At 45.1% G+C, this 18432-nt stretch overlaps 1 protein-coding gene across 1 annotated transcript; it reads right to left on the reverse strand.

Moving 5' to 3' along the window:
* Window positions 1–2336: 2336 nt before the first annotated feature.
* Window positions 2337–4106, reverse strand: LOC132074880 (inositol 1,4,5-trisphosphate receptor-interacting protein-like 1). The gene is made up of 2 exons (XM_059474919.1): window positions 3519–4106; window positions 2337–3461 (listed from the first exon to the last, which is right to left on the reverse strand). Exons 1-2 carry the CDS (start codon window positions 4104–4106, stop codon window positions 2337–2339), a joined length of 1713 nt encoding a protein of 570 aa, XP_059330902.1.
* Window positions 4107–18432: the final 14326 nt, after the last annotated feature.

Consider the following 18432-nt stretch of genomic DNA (forward strand, 5'->3'; position numbering starts at 1 on the left):
CAAGCAGAGCGGAGCAGTAGCCACACCTGAAGGATAGAATACCAACCAGAGAGATGTGGACGTGCCCAAGGAGTGGAACCATGGCAATTTCATGTGGTTTTAAAAAGATCAAGTACAAGATGCTGCACATGGTTAAGGGTAGGCCACAGGATACATCAAGGCAGAGTCTGGCCCGTGGGCACAAAGAGGATGGGAGGAGCTCCTGCCTGTCCATGTTGGGTCTGCCTCTTGGGTCTGCCCCAGGGCAGTCAGGCTGTGACTGCAGCCATGTGTGCCCCTGTGTCTGTGCCTGGCACTGCCGGCCCTGCTGCCCTGCTCCCAGAGCCCTATCCCCGGGCAGAGCTGTTCCCTGGCCAGGCACAGCCCCATGGGCTGCTCCCTGCTGCGGCCCGGGCTGGCCCCAGAGCCGGCTCCCCCTGCGGGTGGCCCCGGGCTGGCCGCGTGTCCCCAGCCGGCTGTGCCCGGGCAGCTGCCTCAGCCGTGAGGGCTGCAGAGCTGCGGGACCCCAGGGCTCTGTGCCGGCCGCCCTGCACAGCTCCCAGCTCCAGCTGCCAGGGCCTCAACGCCCGCCGTGTGCCCTCCTGCACCCATGGACAGCCCATGCCCCGCTTGCTGCCCTCATGGCGGCACTGCTGGCCCCAGCGCTCTCCAAGGCCTTCTCCAGGGGCACCTTCCTGCGGCCTTCCAGTCCCTGCCCGGGAGCCAGCAGAGACCTGCACAGGGGCTGTTGGCAAAGGCCTGCAGGGACAGCGCCAGGGCCAGTGGCTTCCCAGTGACACAGGGAGGCCTTAGGCTGGAGATGGGCAAGGAATTCTGGCCTCGGAGGCTGCTGAGGGCTGGCCCACGCTGCCCACAGGAGCTGTGGCTGCCCCATCCCTGGCCGTGTTCCCGGCCACCTTGAATGGGCCTTGGGGCAGCCTGGCCTAGCGGAAGGTGTCCCTGCCCTTGGCAGCAGGGCTGGAAGAAGAAAATTTCTAAGGACCCTTCCAAGCCACGCCATTCTGGGATTCTGTGATCTGAGGGGCTGGGGGTAGCTCAGCTTAATTTCTGTCTTGAGCCAATTCATCACTTTCAGTTTGGTTGAGTTCAAGGAGTCTCTTCAAGATCCCAGATCCACTGTGTTACATTTACCACTACTATAAGCCTGATTGAGATCAATAAAGTCTTCCACACTCCACATTCTGTAAAACTGCATTTTATTGAAACAAGAACAAGGAATTTTCCAGCTTGCCACTCTTAAATTCGCTAACTATCAGGCATGAATATGGGTCACAACAGATAGCGACACTAGATATGGCTTTATATATATATAAAAATTATATCGACAATGTAATATATTATAGGCATGCAGTGTATAATACATATTATAGAATTATATTCAAATATAATGTAAACAGAACATGTATGTAATATGTATCATATATATGTTATAAATATATCTTTTATGGAACACCTTCCATACAATAACATACTAAGAGAACAATAGATAGTTAACAACAGTCACATCAGATAGCTAAACTAAATATGCCCTCTACTGTTAGTATTTACACATAATTACATATTCAACTCCTTAATATAACTTTTTATCCTGACTACATAACTACATTATCACATACTTTATCATAACTACATATTTTTATTTTATAATATTCATATTAGTATTTTGATTTGTTCTATGGTAATTTACTATTATATATAATTTATAAACAGCATAGTCTACAATAGGAATACACAATATATATATATCTATGAAACAAAAATCTAGATCCATCTATATAAAAAAATTGCAGGTCAGCTCCAACACTGTTGTTCCAATGCTGACGTCAAGATGTCCCTTCCAGGAACAAGGAGAGACTCCATCCATTGACTGATCCTCAGCCAGCAGCGCCCATTTTTTCTCTTGGTCCTTTTGGCCCCATTTATTTTCTCTTCCTGTGTCCCACATTCACACTTCTTCCATGCTCTTTCATGCCCTGTTTCAAAGGCCAGGAACAACTTCATGTTGCAGGTGGACTTTTCAGACTTTGGCCCTTCATGTATGACGCATGTTCTCTTTGTGTGCTTTTTCAGGAGTGGGAGAGTTCACATGTAAGCAGGGCTGAATGCAGGCTGGGTGCTTTTTTCGGAAAATGAAATGATACAAGGAGATAGAATAAACCCTCCCGTGGCTCTCCATCTGCTGAGGTGGCAGGAGAGGCAGTGGGACCTTCTCCAGAGCCTTTGCATGCATCCTCTCCTCCACCAAATTTGGACTGCAAGGTGGTGCTCTGCTGCCAGCTGTGAACAGCACAAGCACAGCTCTGTGCTCATAGCCATGACTCCTCCGTTTCACTGGGTCAATCTTCAGCAAGAAGGATTCTTTTGTACCACTTTTTCAGAACCTGGTAGTCATGGATGGCCTGGGCGTGGGCATCCGGCTGCTGCGCCAGGCGAAGGAGGAGATTGTATGTCCCACCTGTTTGAACATCTGCAGGTAAATGGATGTGCTGAGGGAGCCTCCGGTTCCCCACAATGAAGTGGTTGAGGCGTTTTGTTCGCACACATAAGCGCAGGCTGTCCAAGATATCCTGCAGTCGTTCCAGGAGATCTCTCCTGCGCCACGATGAGGCGGGCATGACATTGAGCAGGTGCATAACAATGGTCTTCATGGTGTAGGTGGAAAAGCAGAAGCCCAGTGGAAGTCGGGTGAAGAACTGCAGGCATTTGAGGTACAAGCTGTCAGGAGGGGCCTGCCTGGCAATGTGCTTGAAGAACTCAGCCTCTGCCACAGCGTAAGACTCGGGCCAGATTGTGCTTGCTGTGTGGGCCTCTCTGGTCTGGCTGCTGACAAAGATGGCTGAGTCATCTCTCCGCACCCCAAAGAGCATCTCAATCCTGAAGCTTTCCCTGGTGTTGGTCACCTTGAATTGGCAGGAGCGTGTGGAGGGCAGCAGCACTAAATGCCAGTTGTGGGACTGAGGCAAAGCTGGCCAGATTGCTCTCACCAGTTGATAGAACCAGCGGGCAGTTTTCTGCACGTCCAGGTAGGAGCCGGTGCACAGGGTGTCCAGGAGGCTGGGATCCTGATTCCTCCTCAGCTCCTCTTCGGGGTGGTGCAGGAAGCACAGCATGTTCTCAGCCTGTTGCTCCCTGGTGCAGGTGCACTCCAGCTGCACAAGGACACGGAAGTTCCTCATGTGCCCCTGCCCTGCACTGTCCAGCTGCAGGTGGAAGCTGTGTCCTCGCGGAGGAGTCATGGGGATGAGCACGCGGTACACCACATCCTGCTCACGGGGACTCCAGCCTTCAAAGGCACTGCCCACCCCAATGGCTCTTTGCAGGACTGGGTAGAAACTGTTTGACAAGACATGCCTAAAGTAAGGGCTGTAATTGTCCATCAGGTTCATTGTCCACTGACAGCCTCTCTGCAAGTCCTGTACAGGCCACCGGATGCGCTGCATTATAACTTGTCCAATGCGATCGTCAAAATCGTCTTCTTCTTGGACTGCAATTGCAACATTGTTGTTGTTTGCTGCCATTTCAGCCTCATTGACAGCTTCATTTCCAAGATTGTCTTCTTCATTTGCAGCAACATTGCCCACTTCCTCTTCATTTGCACCACGGTTTTCTTCTTCATCCTCCTCTCTCCTCAGGCTGCTTTTCCACCCAATAAACCACAGGACCAAGACGTAGACCAGGAGCACAGCAACAGCTAAGAGCTGCAAGAGCTGCACCTGCTCCTGGGTGTGCCGCTCCACTTCCTGCTCCAGCTGAAGCCTCTCCCATTCCAGGTGTTTTGCACGCACTTCCATGCGCAGACGTGTTTCCTCATCCAATCCCTCAGCCACGGGCTGTGGGTACTGGATGAAGCTTTCCAAGAGCATGAAAAGGAATACCATGGGACCCATGGTCGGCAGGAGGAGGCAGAGAAGCCTGTGAGTGGGGCGGGAAGGGAGGGAACTGCTGGTTGCTGGATGGAGAATAGGATCCTCAGGGATCTGGGCACAGGAAGCACATGGCCACAGACAGCATGCAGGCCTCCAGGCCTGTCTCGCTGCTCCAGCAGCAGCAGCAGCAGCAGCCCTATGGCCTGCCCAAGGCTCTCCCACGAGGGGCTGTCCCTGCATGCAGAGGGAGAACCCAGCCCCAGGGGCAGTGTTTCTGTCCCAGCCCTTGTTCCCAGCCCAGCCTCCCCACCACGTGTGCACTCACCGCTTGCCAAAGCAATGCAGGGCCAGCGTTACCTGCTGGGGCCTTTTAGAGCTGCCCGCTTTGTGACACGTCCCCCGTGATGTCACACGTGTCACAGATGTCACAACCCAGCCAACCCCACCCTTTATCCCCTGAGCCAACTCCTGGCTCAGGCACTCAGAGTGGCCCTGGTGGACTGCTTAGGGCTGCCCTTGAGTGAAGCTTTTCCAAACGACTTCCAATAATTTCTCTTTTGCAATTATTTTCATCTTCCCTTCATTGGCAATCGCATAGATATCCCAGTTGGAAGGCACCCTTGAGGATCACTGACTCTAAGCTTTTACACCTCAACAGTTGAGCTACACTGAAATCTCAGCATCAGTGCAGTTGAAAAGTCCCTGAAGATCACACCATGCAACTGCAAACTTAACACTGCCTACTGCTTCAATCAACCAGGTCCCCAAATGCCACATCCATGATACTTTTCGACCTCTCTGAGGGTGGTCACTCAGAGCCATTTCCCTAGGCAGCCTATTTGGAGGCTGACACCTTTTGGTTGATCCAATATTTCCTAGAGATTAAATTGAAACCTTCCCTGGCGCAACATGAGGTCATTTTTCCCTGCTCATATTCTTTGTTCCCTGGGCAGATATAAGCTAGAGCTCATATAAGCTTATCCCACTAAGCTAGAGCCTCCTTTCTGGGGCCATCTGCATCGTGTCAGGCATTTGAGCTGTGAAACCAGCTCCTGGCAGAGGAGAGAAAGGTGGTGGTTTTGAACTGCACTTCCCATGATCCAGTGAGACAAAATGGGTTCTCAGTGAGCAGAAGAGTTTCAGGTTTCCCGGAAGGGTTTCCATTGGAGGAGAACCTTTATGCCAAAAACATCAGCCAAGGGAATACATGCCCTTCCAAGCAGAAGGAAAAATCGGAATTTTAATTGGAGAAATTTGGAAGGTTTGGAGTGAACATCGTTGCAGGAATGTCCCCGCATGTCCTTGTGGATTTGGCAAACATGCAAGGCCAGAGTGTCAAGAGGGGATCTAAGCCGCCAAGAAATGCCCTCTTGCTCTGGGGCCTTCCACTGCACAGGCAACAGCAGGCAGAGCCCTTCCGTGGCCTTTGCCTTCAGCAAGGCCCCGCTTTGGGCAAACCCTGAATTCCCTGTGAAAGCAGCTCAGATTTACACCGCCCAGCCTGAGGGATGCCAGAGGACAGACAAGCCCAACAAAGGTGCCAGTGCAATCCAGCTTAGGTTACAGCTTTCTGCCCTTGTGTCTCTGGAGCTGAGGAGGGGAAGGCTGTGTGGCTGGCGGTGACTTTCACCAGCTCTCGTGCTCAGGGCCCTGGGCACCGGAGGGCTGCTTGGTCTCAGCACAGGCTGGAGCAGGTAGAAATGATCACCTGGCTTGGAGAGCCCTGAGATGAGCATAGATGAGGAGTGTGCAGAGAGGGGACAAGCAGCATTGCACAGCTGTTTCTCTCAGCCATCAAGCACAGAAAATTCAAACATTGCAGTTTTGGTTTGGGATCTTGATTGTGTTTCATTTAGATCTTTTTCCCCCACAGGAAAACGTGTGGCATTTGGCGTATTGTACACCTGGATTTGAGTGGTCCACTCTCAGTGCTGCCTACATGGAATGCAGAATTGTGCCTTTGCCCCTCTCTTTCCCCTGTTATGATGTTGCAGTTCAAGGCACTGATGTGCAACAGGGTTTCCCTCTTCTTACCTTGTCCTCAAGAGCTGGGAGAGCCACCCATTCTCCTCACCTGCCAAAGCTTGAGCCTTCAAGTCTTCTGCAGCAGGATAAGGTGGCATGTTGCCAGTGGATCAGCTGCCAGCACTGGTGCTAGCCAAGGTGGAAAGCTCATCTGTATAGAAAGAGTCAGCTCACAACTGCCAGCAGCAGGGCTGTCTCTCACACTGCATTGTGCCTGCCATCAATTCAAAGGGCACAAGCACAACACTAACAAGTTCTGTGGAAACCACGTGCCCAAGTACCACCAAAACACACTGCGAAAATGCCTCATGTAATGACAATTGCACCAAATCCACAGGTATCAGGTGCCAGTGCTTAACAACGCTTTCAGAAGAGAAATCTTTCCCTAATACCCAATCTAAGCCTCAAAATTTGAAGCCATTTCGTCTTGTCCTCTTCTTGTTTCCTGGGAGTAGAGGCTGCCCTGCAGTAGCCACACCCTGCTGTATGGGAGCTGCAGAGAGTGAGAAGGTTCTTCTGTGATCCTGACAGTGGCGGCAGCCAGGTGTGCCACTGTGCCTGTGCCCGACACTGCCAGCCCTGCTGCCCAGCTCATGGAGCCCTGACCCCTGGCAGAGCCATTCCCTGCCATGACACAGCAGATGGGCGATTCCATCATGTGGACTGGGCTAGCCCCAGACCATCAGGAAAAGGATAAAGGAATGTTTCGAATTAGAAAGGAAAGGCATACACTCTGGAAAGGAGATAGGATCAAATGCAATGCAATACAAAAAACCTAAAAAAATGAGAAAATCGGGAAATTCAGTAGCTTCAAAAAAAGGCTATGTGGAAATGAGATGGATTGCAAAGGAAGAAAGCAAGCCAAAAATAGGCCCAGAGGTGTTTAAGAGTAGGGGAAACAGTCAAGGAGGCAGACAAAATTTGAAAGGGAAGATATGAGAGACATGGCAAGGATACTTGAAAAAAAAAAAGGAAAAAAACAAAAAATCTTTCCCTAAGTAGAAACCATCAAAAGCCATGGAATACCATCAAGGGCAGGGACATGAACCAAAGATTCCTCTATTGGTCCCCATTGAAATCGCAAGATTCCTTTTCGCTCCCCGAGTCCCAAAAGAAAGGCTCAAAAACCCTCTGGAAAGGAGATAGGATGAAATGAAATGCAATTGAAAAAACCAGAAAATCGGGAGTATTAGTGTATTACAAAATGTAGGCTGCAAGGAAATCAGCTGCATGGCAGAGGACCAAAGCATGCCAAAATTAAGCTCACAGATGGTTCAAAAGCAGGAGAAAACATCAAGGAGAACGACACACTTTGGAGGGCAAGATGTGAGGGACATTTCATGGATACATGAAAAAAAAAGAAAAGGAACAAATGTTTCCCTAAGTGAAAGCCATCGAAAGGCACGGCATGCCATCAAGGGCAGGGACAAGCAGCAAAGATTCCTCTAGTGGTCCTCATTGAAATCGCAAGATTCCCTTTCCCATTCCGAAAGGAAATTTCATTAACCATCAAAGGAATTGCAATTGGAGGAGAAAAAAACCAAAATTTGGGAAATTCCCCGATTACAAGAAAATAGACTGGGATTATATCAGGTGCAGTGAAAAACACAAAAACATGCCAAAACTAAGCTCACAGATGTTTCAAAAGCAGGGGAAAACGTCAGGGAGGAAGACACAACATGGAGGGCAAGATATGAGGGACATAGCATGGACACTTCAAAAAATGAAAAAAAAAGGGAAAAAATCTTTCCGAAAGTGAAAGCCATCAAAAGCCATGGCATGCCATCTAGGGCAGGGACAAGTAGCAAAGATTCCTCTAGTGGTCCTCATGGAAATCGCAAGATTCCCTTTCCCATTCCGAAAGGAAATTTCATTTACCATCAAAGGAATTGCAATTGGAGGAGAAAAAAACAAAATTTGGGAAATTCCCCGATTACAAGAAAATGGACTGGGATTATATCAGGTGCAATGAAAAACACAAAAACATGCCAAAACTAAGCTCACAGATGTTTCAAAAGCAGGGGAAAACGTCAGGGAGGAAGACACAACATGGAGGGCAAGATATGAGGGACATAGCATGGACACTTCAAAAAATGGACAAAAAAGGAAAAAAATCTTTCCCAAAGTGAAAGCCATCAAAAGGCATGGCATGCCATCAAGGGCAGGGACAAGCAGCAAAGATTCCTCTAGTGGTCCTCATTGAAATCGCAAGATTCCCTTTCCCTTCCCGAAAGGAAATTTCATTTCCTTTTGGGAAGGGAAAGGGAATCTTGCGACCCTGAAAAGAAAGCCTTACAAACACTCTGGAAAGGAGATAGGATCAAATGAAATGAAATTTAAAAAAAACAGAAAATGGGGAATTTATTGTCTTCAAAAACTAGGCTGTGAAGAAATGAGCTGCATTGCAAAGGACCAACACATGCCAAAACTAAGCTCAGAGATGTTGCAAAAGCAGGGGAAAAGTCAACGAGGTGTACAAACGATATGAGGGACATGGCATGGATGCTTAAAAAAAAAAAAAAATCCCAAAGTCAAAACCATCAAAATGCAGGCAGGCCATATGCCATCAAGTGCAGACACATGCAACAAAGCTTGCCAAAACTGATCCCCACGGAAGGCCAAAACAGAAAAGAAGGACTAGCAATCACGCTGGAATGGAGATACCATCAAAGGAATTGCAATTGGAGGAGAAAATACCAAAATTTGGGAAATTCCCCGATTACAAGAAAATGGACTGGGTTTATATCAGGTGCAGTGAAAAACACAAAAACATGCCAAAACTAAGCTCACAGATGTTTCAAAAGCAGGGGAAAACGTCAGGGAGGAAGACACAACATGGAGGGCAAGATATGAGGGACATAGCATGGACACTTAAAAAATTCGAAAAAATAGGAAAAAAATCTTTCCCAAAGTGAAAGCCATCAAAAGGCATGGCATGCCATCAAGCGCAGGGACAAGCAGCAAAGATTCCTCTAGTGGTCCTCATTGAAATCGCAAGATTCCCTTTCCCTTCCCGAAAGGAAATGAAATTTCCTTTCGGGAAGGGAAAGGGAATCTTGCGACCCTGAAAAGAAAGCCTTACAAACACTCTGGAAAGGAGATAGGATCAAATGAAATGCAATTTTACAAAACCAGAAAATCGGGAATTTTAGTGTCTTCAAAAACTAGGCTCTGAAGAAATGAGCTGCATTGCAAAGGACCAACACATGCCAAAACTAAGCTCACAGATGTTGCAAAAGCAGGGGAAAAGTCAATGAGGAGTACACACCATAGGGAAAAAGATATGAAGGACATGGCATGGATGCTTAAAAAAAAAAAATCCCAAAGTCAAAACCATCAAAATGCAGGCAGGCCATATGCCATCAAATGCAGACACATGCTGCAAAGCTTGCCAAAACTGATCCCCACTGAAGGCCAAAACAGAAAAGAAGGACTTACAAACACGCTGGAATGGAGATACCATCAAAGGAATTGCAATTGGAGGAGAAAAAAACAAAATTTGGGAAATTCCCCGATTACAAGGAAATGGACTGGGATTATATCAGGTGCAGTGAAAAACACAAAAACATGCCAAAACTAAGCTCACAGATGTTTCAAAAGCAGGGGAAAACGTCAGGGAGGAAGACACAACATGGAGGGCAAGATATGAGGGACATAGCATGGACACTTCAAAAAATGAAAAAAAAAGGGAAAAAATCTTTCCCAAAGTGAAAGCCATCAAAAGCCATGGCATGCCATCTAGGGCAGGGACAAGTAGCAAAGATTCCTCTAGTGGTCCTCATTGAAATCGCAAGATTCCCTTTCCCATTCCGAAAGGAAATTTCATTTACCATCAAAGGAATTGCAATTGGAGGAGAAAAAAACAAAATTTGGGAAATTCCCCGATTACAAGAAAATGGACTGGGATTATATCAGGTGCAGTGAAAAACACAAAAACATGCCAAAACAAAGCTCACAGATGTTTCAAAAGCAGGGGAAAACGTCAGGTAGGAAGACACAACATGGAGGGCAAGATATGAGTGACATAGCATGGACACTTTAAAAAATGGAAAAAAAAGGAAAAAAATCTTTCCCAAAGTGAAAGCCATCAAAAGGCATGGCATGCCATCAAGGGCAGGGACAAGCAGCAAAGATTCCTCTAGTGGTCCTCATTGAAATCGCAAGATTCCCTTTCCCTTCCCGAAAGGAAATGAAATTTCCTTTCGGGAAGGGAAAGGGAATCTTGCGACCCTGAAAAGAAAGCCTTACAAACACTCTGGAAAGGAGATAGGATCAAATGAAATGCAATTTTAAAAAACCAGAAAATCGGGAATTTTAGTGTCTTCAAAAACTAGGCTCTGAAGAAATGAGCTGCATTGCAAAGGACCAACACATGCCAAAACTAAGCTCACAGATGTTGCAAAAGCAGGGGAAAAGTCAACGAAGAGTACACACCATAGGGAGAAAGATATGAGGGACATGGCATGGATGCTTAAAAAAAAAAACATCCCAAAGTCAAAACCATCAAAATGCAGGCAGGCCATATGCCATCAAGTGCAGACACATGCGGCAAAGCTTGCCAAAACTGATCCCCACTGAAGGCCAAAACAGAAAAGAGGGACTTACAAACACGCTGGAATGGAGATACCATCAAAGGAATTGCAATTGGAGGAGAAAATACCAAAATTTGGGAAATTCCCCGGTTACAAGAAAATGGACTGGGATTATATCAGGTGCAGTGAAAAACACAAAAACATGCCAAAACTAAGCTCACAGGTGTTTCAAAAGCAGGGGAAAACGTCAGGGAGGAAGACACAACATGGAGGGCAAGATATGAGGGACATAGCATGGACACTTCAAAAAATGGACAAAAAAGGAAAAAAATCTTTCCCAAAGTGAAAGCCATCAAAAGGCATGGCATGCCATCAAGGGCAGGGACAAGCAGCAAAGATTCCTCTAGTGGTCCTCATTGAAATCGCAAGATTCCCTTTCCCTTCCCGAAAGGAAATGAAATTTCCTTTCGGGAAGGGAAAGGGAATCTTGCGACCCTGAAAAGAAAGCCTTACAAACACTCTGGAAAGGAGATAGGATCAAATGAAATGAAATTTAAAAAAAACAGAAAATGGGGAATTTATTGTCTTCAAAAACTAGGCTGTGAAGAAATGAGCTGCATTGCAAAGGACCAACACATGCCAAAACTAAGCTCAGAGATGTTGCAAAAGCAGGGGAAAAGTCAACGAGGTGTACAAACGATATGAGGGACATGGCATGGATGCTTAAAAAAAAAAAAAAATCCCAAAGTCAAAACCATCAAAATGCAGGCAGGCCATATGCCATCAAGTGCAGACACATGCAACAAAGCTTGCCAAAACTGATCCCCACGGAAGGCCAAAACAGAAAAGAAGGACTAGCAATCACGCTGGAATGGAGATACCATCAAAGGAATTGCAATTGGAGGAGAAAATACCAAAATTTGGGAAATTCCCCGATTACAAGAAAATGGACTGGGTTTATATCAGGTGCAGTGAAAAACACAAAAACATGCCAAAACTAAGCTCACAGATGTTTCAAAAGCAGGGGAAAACGTCAGGGAGGAAGACACAACATGGAGGGCAAGATATGAGGGACATAGCATGGACACTTCAAAAAATGGACAAAAAAGGAAAAAAATCTTTCCCAAAGTGAAAGCCATCAAAAGGCATGGCATGCCATCAAGGGCAGGGACAAGCAGCAAAGATTCCTCTAGTGGTCCTCATTGAAATCGCAAGATTCCCTTTCCCTTCCCGAAAGGAAATGAAATTTCCTTTCGGGAAGGGAAAGGGAATCTTGCGACCCTGAAAAGAAAGCCTTACAAACACTCTGGAAAGGAGATAGGATCAAATGAAATGCAATTTTACAAAACCAGAAAATCGGGAATTTTAGTGTCTTCAAAAACTAGGCTCTGAAGAAATGAGCTGCATTGCAAAGCACCAACACATGCCAAAACTAAGCTCACAGATGTTGCAAAAGCAGGGGAAAAGTCAACGAGGAGTACACACCATAGGGAGAAAGATATGAGGGACATGGCATGGATGCTTAAAAAAAAAAACATCCCAAAGTCAAAACCATCAAAATGCAGGCAGGCCATATGCCATCAAGTGCAGACACATGCTGCAAAGCTTGCCAAAACTGATCCCCACTGAAGGCCAAAACAGAAAAGAGGGACTTACAAACACGCTGGAATGGAGATACCATCAAAGGAATTGCAATTGGAGGAGAAAATACCAAAATTTGGGAAATTCCCCGGTTACAAGACAATGGACTGGGATTATATCAGGTGCAGTGAAAAACACAAAAATATGCCAAAACTAAGCTCACAGATGTTTCAAAAGCAGGGGAAAACGTCAGGGAGGAAGACACAACATGGAGGGCAAGATATGAGGGACATAGCATGGACACTTCAAAAAATGGACAAAAAAGGAAAAAAATCTTTCCCAAAGTGAAAGCCATCAAAAGGCATGGCATGCCATCAAGGGCAGGGACAAGCAGCAAAGATTCCTCTAGTGGTCCTCATTGAAATCGCAAGATTCCCTTTCCCTTCCCGAAAGGAAATTTCATTTCCTTTTGGGAAGGGAAAGGGAATCTTGCGACCCTGAAAAGAAAGCCTTACAAACACTCTGGAAAGGAGATAGGATCAAATGAAATGAAATTTAAAAAAAACAGAAAATGGGGAATTTATTGTCTTCAAAAATTAGGCTGTGAAGAAATGAGCTGCATTGCAAAGGACCAACACATGCCAAAACTAAGCTCAGAGATGTTGCAAAAGCAGGGGAAAAGTCAACGAGGTGTACAAACGATATGAGGGACATGGCATGGATGCTTAAAAAAAAAAAAAAATCCCAAAGTCAAAACCATCAAAATGCAGGCAGGCCATATGCCATCAAGTGCAGACACATGCAACAAAGCTTGCCAAAACTGATCCCCACGGAAGGCCAAAACAGAAAAGAAGGACTTACAAACACGCTGCAATGGAGATACCATCAAAGGAATTGCAATTGGAGGAGAAAATACCAAAATTTGGGAAATTCCCCGATTACAAGAAAATGGACTGGGTTTATATCAGGTGCAGTGAAAAACACAAAAACATGCCAAAACTAAGCTCACAGATGTTTCAAAAGCAGGGGAAAACGTCAGGGAGGAAGACACAACATGGAGGGCAAGATATGAGGGACATAGCATGGACACTTAAAAAATTCGAAAAAATAGGAAAAAAATCTTTCCCAAAGTGAAAGCCATCAAAAGGCATGGCATGCCATCAAGGGCAGGGACAAGCAGCAAAGATTCCTCTAGTGGTCCTCATTGAAATCGCAAGATTCCCTTTCCCTTCCCGAAAGGAAATGAAATTTCCTTTCGGGAAGGGAAAGGGAATCTTGCGACCCTGAAAAGAAAGCCTTACAAACACTCTGGAAAGGAGATAGGATCAAATGAAATGCAATTTTACAAAACCAGAAAATCGGGAATTTTAGTGTCTTCAAAAACTAGGCTGTGAAGAAATGAGCTGAATTGCAAAGGACCAACACATGCCAAAACTAAGCTCACAGATGTTGCAAAAGCAGGGGAAAAGTCAACGAGGAGTACACACCATAGGGAGAAAGATATGAGGGACATGGCATGGATGCTTAAAAAAAAAAACATCCCAAAGTCAAAACCATCAAAATGCAGGCAGGCCATATGCCATCAAGTGCAGACACATGCGGCAAAGCTTGCCAAAACTGATCCCCACTGAAGGCCAAAACAGAAAAGAGGGACTTGCAATCACGCTGGAATGGAGATACCATCAAAGGAATTGCAATTGGAGGAGAAAATACCAAAATTTGGGAAATTCCCCGGTTACAAGAAAATGGACTGGGATTATATCAGGTGCAGTGAAAAACACAAAAACATGCCAAAACTAAGCTCACAGATGTTTCAAAAGCAGGGGAAAACGTCAGGGAGGAAGACACAACATGGAGGGCAAGATATGAGGGACATAGCATGGACACTTCAAAAAATGGAAAGAAAAGGAAAAAAATCTTTCCCAAAGTGAAAGCCATCAAAAGGCATGGCATGCCATCAAGGGCAGGGACAAGCAGCAAAGATTCCTCTAGTGGTCCTCATTGAAATCGCAAGATTCCCTTTCCCTTCCCGAAAGGAAATGAAATTTCCTTTCGGGAAGGGAAAGGGAATCTTGCGACCCTGAAAAGAAAGCCTTACAAACACTCTGGAAAGGAGATAGGATCAAATGAAATGCAATTTTAAAAAAACAGAAAATCGGGAATTTTAGTGTCTTCAAAAACTAGGCTCTGAAGAAATGAGCTGCATTGCAAAGGACCAAAACATGCCAAATCTAAGCTCACAGATGTTGCAAAAGCAGGGGAAAAGGTCACGGAAGAAGACACAACATGGAGGGCAAGATATGAGGGACATAGCATGGACACTTAAAAAATTCGAAAAAATAGGAAAAAAATCTTTCCCAAAGTGAAAGCCATCAAAAGGCATGGTATGCCATCAAGGGCAGGGACAAGCAGCAAAGATTCCTCTAGTGGTCCTCATTGAAATCGCAAGATTCCCTTTCCCTTCCCGAAAGGAAATGAAATTTCCTTTCGGGAAGGGAAAGGGAATCTTGCGACCCTGAAAAGAAAGCCTTACAAACACTCTGGAAAGGAGATAGGATCAAATGAAATGAAATTTTAAAAAACCAGAAAATCGGGAATTTTAGTGTCTTCAAAAACTAGGCTCTGAAGAAATGAGCTGCATTGCAAAGCACCAACACCTGCCAAAACTAAGCTCACAGATGTTGCAAAAGCAGGGGAAAAGTCAACGAGGAGTACACACCATAGGGAGAAAGATATGAGGGACATGGCATGGATGCTTAAAAAAAAACCAAAATCCCAAAGTCAAAACCATCAAAATGCAGGCAGGCCATATGCCATCAAGTGCAGACACAAGCTGCAAAGCTTGCCAAAACTGATCCCCACTGAAGGCCAAAACAGAAAAGAAGGACTTACAAACACGTTGCAATGGATATACCATCAAAAGAATTGCAATTGGAGGAGAAAAAAACAAAATTTGGGAAATTCCCCGATTACAAGGAAATGGACTGGGATTATATCAGGTGCAGTGAAAAACACAAAAACATGCCAAAACTAAGCTCACAGATGTTTCAAAAGCAGGGGAAAACGTCAGGGAGGAAGACACAACATGGAGGGCAAGATATGAGGGACATAGCATGGACACTTAAAAAATTCGAAAAAATAGGAAAAAAATCTTTCCCAAAGTGAAAGCCATCAAAAGGCATGCCATGCCATCAAGGGCAGGGACAAGCAGCAAAGATTCCTCTAGTGGTCCTCATTGAAACCGCAAGATTCCCTTTCCCTTCCCGAAAGGAAATGAAATTTCCTTTCGGGAAGGGAAAGGGAATCTTGCGACCCTGAAAAGAAAGCCTTACAAACACTCTGGAAAGGAGATAGGATCAAATGAAATGCAATTTTAAAAAACCAGAAAATCGGGAATTTTAGTGTCTTCAAAAACTAGGCTCTGAAGAAATGAGCTGCATTGCAAAGGACCAACACATGCCAAAACTAAGCTCAGAGATGTTGCAAAAGCAGGGGAAAAGTCAACGAGGAGTACACACCATTGGGAGAAAGATATGAGGGACATGGCATGGATGCTTAAAAAAAAAAAAAAATCCCAAAGTCAAAACCATCAAAATGCAGGCAGGCCATATGCCATCAAGTGCAGACACATGCAACAAAGCTTGCCAAAACTGATCCCCACTGAAGGCCAAAACAGAAAAGAAGGACTTACAAACACGCTGCAATGGAGATACCATCAAAGGAATTGCAATTGGAGGAGAAAAAAACAAAATTTGGGAAATTCCCCGATTACAAGGAAATGGACTGGGATTATATCAGGTGCAGTGAAAAACACAAAAACATGCCAAAACTAAGCTCACAGATGTTTCAAAAGCAGGGGAAAACGTCAGGGAGGAAGACACAACATGGAGGGCAGGATATGAGGGACATAGCATGGACACTTAAAAAATTCAAAAAAATAGGAAAAAAATCTTTCCCAAAGTGAAAGCCATCAAAAGGCAGGGCATGCCATCAAGGGCAGGGACAAGCAGCAAAGATTCCTCTAGTGGTCCTCATTGAAATCGCAAGATTCCCTTTCCCTTCCCGAAAGGAAATGAAATTTCCTTTCGGGAAGGGAAAGGGAATCTTGCGACCCTGAAAAGAAAGCCTTACAAACACTCTGGAAAGGAGATAGGATCAAATGAAATGAAATTTTAAAAAACCAGAAAATCAGGAATTTTAGTGTCTTCAAAAACTAGGCTCTGAAGAAATGAGCTGCATTGCAAAGGACCAACACATGCCAAAACTAAGCTCACAGATGTTGCAAAAGCAGGGGAAAAGTCAACGAGGAGTACACACCATAGGGAGAAAGATATGAGGGACATGGCATGGATGCTTAAAAAAAAAAAAAATCCCAAAGTCAAAACCATCAAAATGCAGGCAGGCCATATGCCATCAAGTGCAGACACATGCTGCAAAGCTTGCCAAAACTGATCCCCACTGAAGGCCAAAACAGAAAAGAAGGACTTACAAACACGATGCAATGGAGATACCATCAAAGGAATTGCAATTGGAGGAGTTAAAACCCAAATTTGGGAAATTCCCCGATTACAAGAAAATGGACTGGGATTATATCAGGTGCAGTGAAAAACACAAAAACATGCCAAAACTAAGCTCACAGATGTTTCAAAAGCAGGGGAAAACGTCAGGGAGGAAGACACAACATGGAGGGCAAGATATGAGGGACATAGCATGGACACTTCAAAAAATGGAAAGAAAAGGAAAAAAATCTTTCCCAAAGTGAAAGCCATCAAAAGGCATGGCATGCCATCAAGGGCAGGGACAAGCAGCAAAGATTCCTCTAGTGGTCCTCATTCAAATCGCAAGATTCCCTTTCCCTTCCCGAAAGGAAATTTCATTTTCTTTCGGGAAGGGAAAGGGAATCTTGCGACCCTGAAAAGAAAGCCTTACAAACACTCTGGAAAGGAGATAGGATCAAATGAAATGAAATTTAAAAAAACCAGAAAATCGGGAATTTTAGTGTCTTCAAAAACTAGGCTCTGAAGAAATGAGCTGCATTGCAAAGCACCAACACCTGCCAAAACTAAGCTCACAGATGTTGCAAAAGCAGGGGAAAAGTCAACGAGGAGTACACACCATAGGGAGAAAGATATGAGGGACATGGCATGGATGCTTAAAAAAACCAAAATCCCAAAGTCAAAACCATCAAAATGCAGGCAGGCCATATGCCATCAAGTGCAGACACATGCTGCAAAGCTTGCCAAAACTGATCCCCACTGAAGGCCAAAACAGAAAAGAAGGACTTACAAACACGCTGCAATGGAGATACCATCAAAGGAATTGCAATTGGAGGAGAAAATACCAAAATTTGGGAAATTCCCCGATTACAAGAAAATGGACTGGGTTTATATCAGGTGCAGTGAAAAACAAAAACATGCCAAAACTAAGCTCACAGGTGTTTCAAAAGCAGGGGAAAACGTCAGGGAGGAAGACACAACATGGAGGGCAAGATATGAGGGACATAGCATGGACACTTAAAAAATTCGAAAAAATAGGAAAAAAATCTTTCCCAAAGTGAAAGCCATCAAAAGGCATGGCATGCCATCAAGGGCAGGGACAAGCAGCAAAGATTCCTCTAGTGGTCCTCATTGAAATCGCAAGATTCCCTTTCTCTTCCCAAAAGGAAATTTCATTTCCTTTCGGGAAGGGAAAGGGAATCTTGCGACCCTGAAAAGAAAGCCTTACAAACACTCTGGAAAGGAGATAGGATCAAATGAAATGCAATTTTAAAAAACCAGAAAATCGGGAATTTTAGTGTCTTCAAAAACTAGGCTCTGAAGAAATGAGCTGCATTGCAAAGCATCAACACATGCCAAAACGAAGCTCACAGATACTGAAAAAGCAGGGGAAAAGTCAACGAGGAGTACACACCATAGGGAGAAAGATATGAGGGACATGGCATGGATGCTTAAAAAAAAAAAAAAATCCCACAGTCAAAACCATCAAAATACAGGCAGGCCATATGCCATCAAGTGCAGACACATGCTGCAAAGCTTGCCAAAACTGATCCCCACGGAAGGCCAAAACAGAAAAGAAGGACTTACAAACACGCTGGAATGCAAATACCATCAAAGGAATTGCAATTGGAGGAGAAAATACCAAAATTTGGGAAATTCCCCGATTACAAGAAAATGGACTGGGATTATATCAGGTGCAGTGAAAAACACAAAAACATGCCAAAACAAAGCTCACAGATGTTTCAAAAGCAGGGGAAAATGTCAGGGAAGAAGAAACAACATGGAGGGCAAGATATGAGGGACATAGCATGGACACTTCAAAAAATGGAAAAAAAAGGAAAAAAATCTTTCCGAAAGTGAAAGCCATCAAAAGGCATGGCATGCCATCAAGGGCAGGGACAAGCAGCAAAGATTCCTCTAGTGGTCCTCATT

The sequence above is a fragment of the Ammospiza nelsoni genome, chromosome 6 (assembly GCF_027579445.1).
Source record: "Ammospiza nelsoni isolate bAmmNel1 chromosome 6, bAmmNel1.pri, whole genome shotgun sequence".
Lineage (NCBI taxonomy): Eukaryota > Metazoa > Chordata > Aves > Passeriformes > Passerellidae > Ammospiza > Ammospiza nelsoni.

Excerpts from the sequence above, each read along its gene's own strand:
- LOC132074880 (XM_059474919.1), bottom strand. The coding sequence starts at position 4,106 with ATGCAGGGACAGCCCCTCGTGGGAGAGCCTTGGGCAGGCCATAGGGCT. Across the intron at positions 3,462-3,518 it reads AAGCTGTCAATGAGGCTGAA|GATCGCATTGGACAAGTTAT; the intron begins ATGGCAGCAAAC and ends GACGATTTTGAC.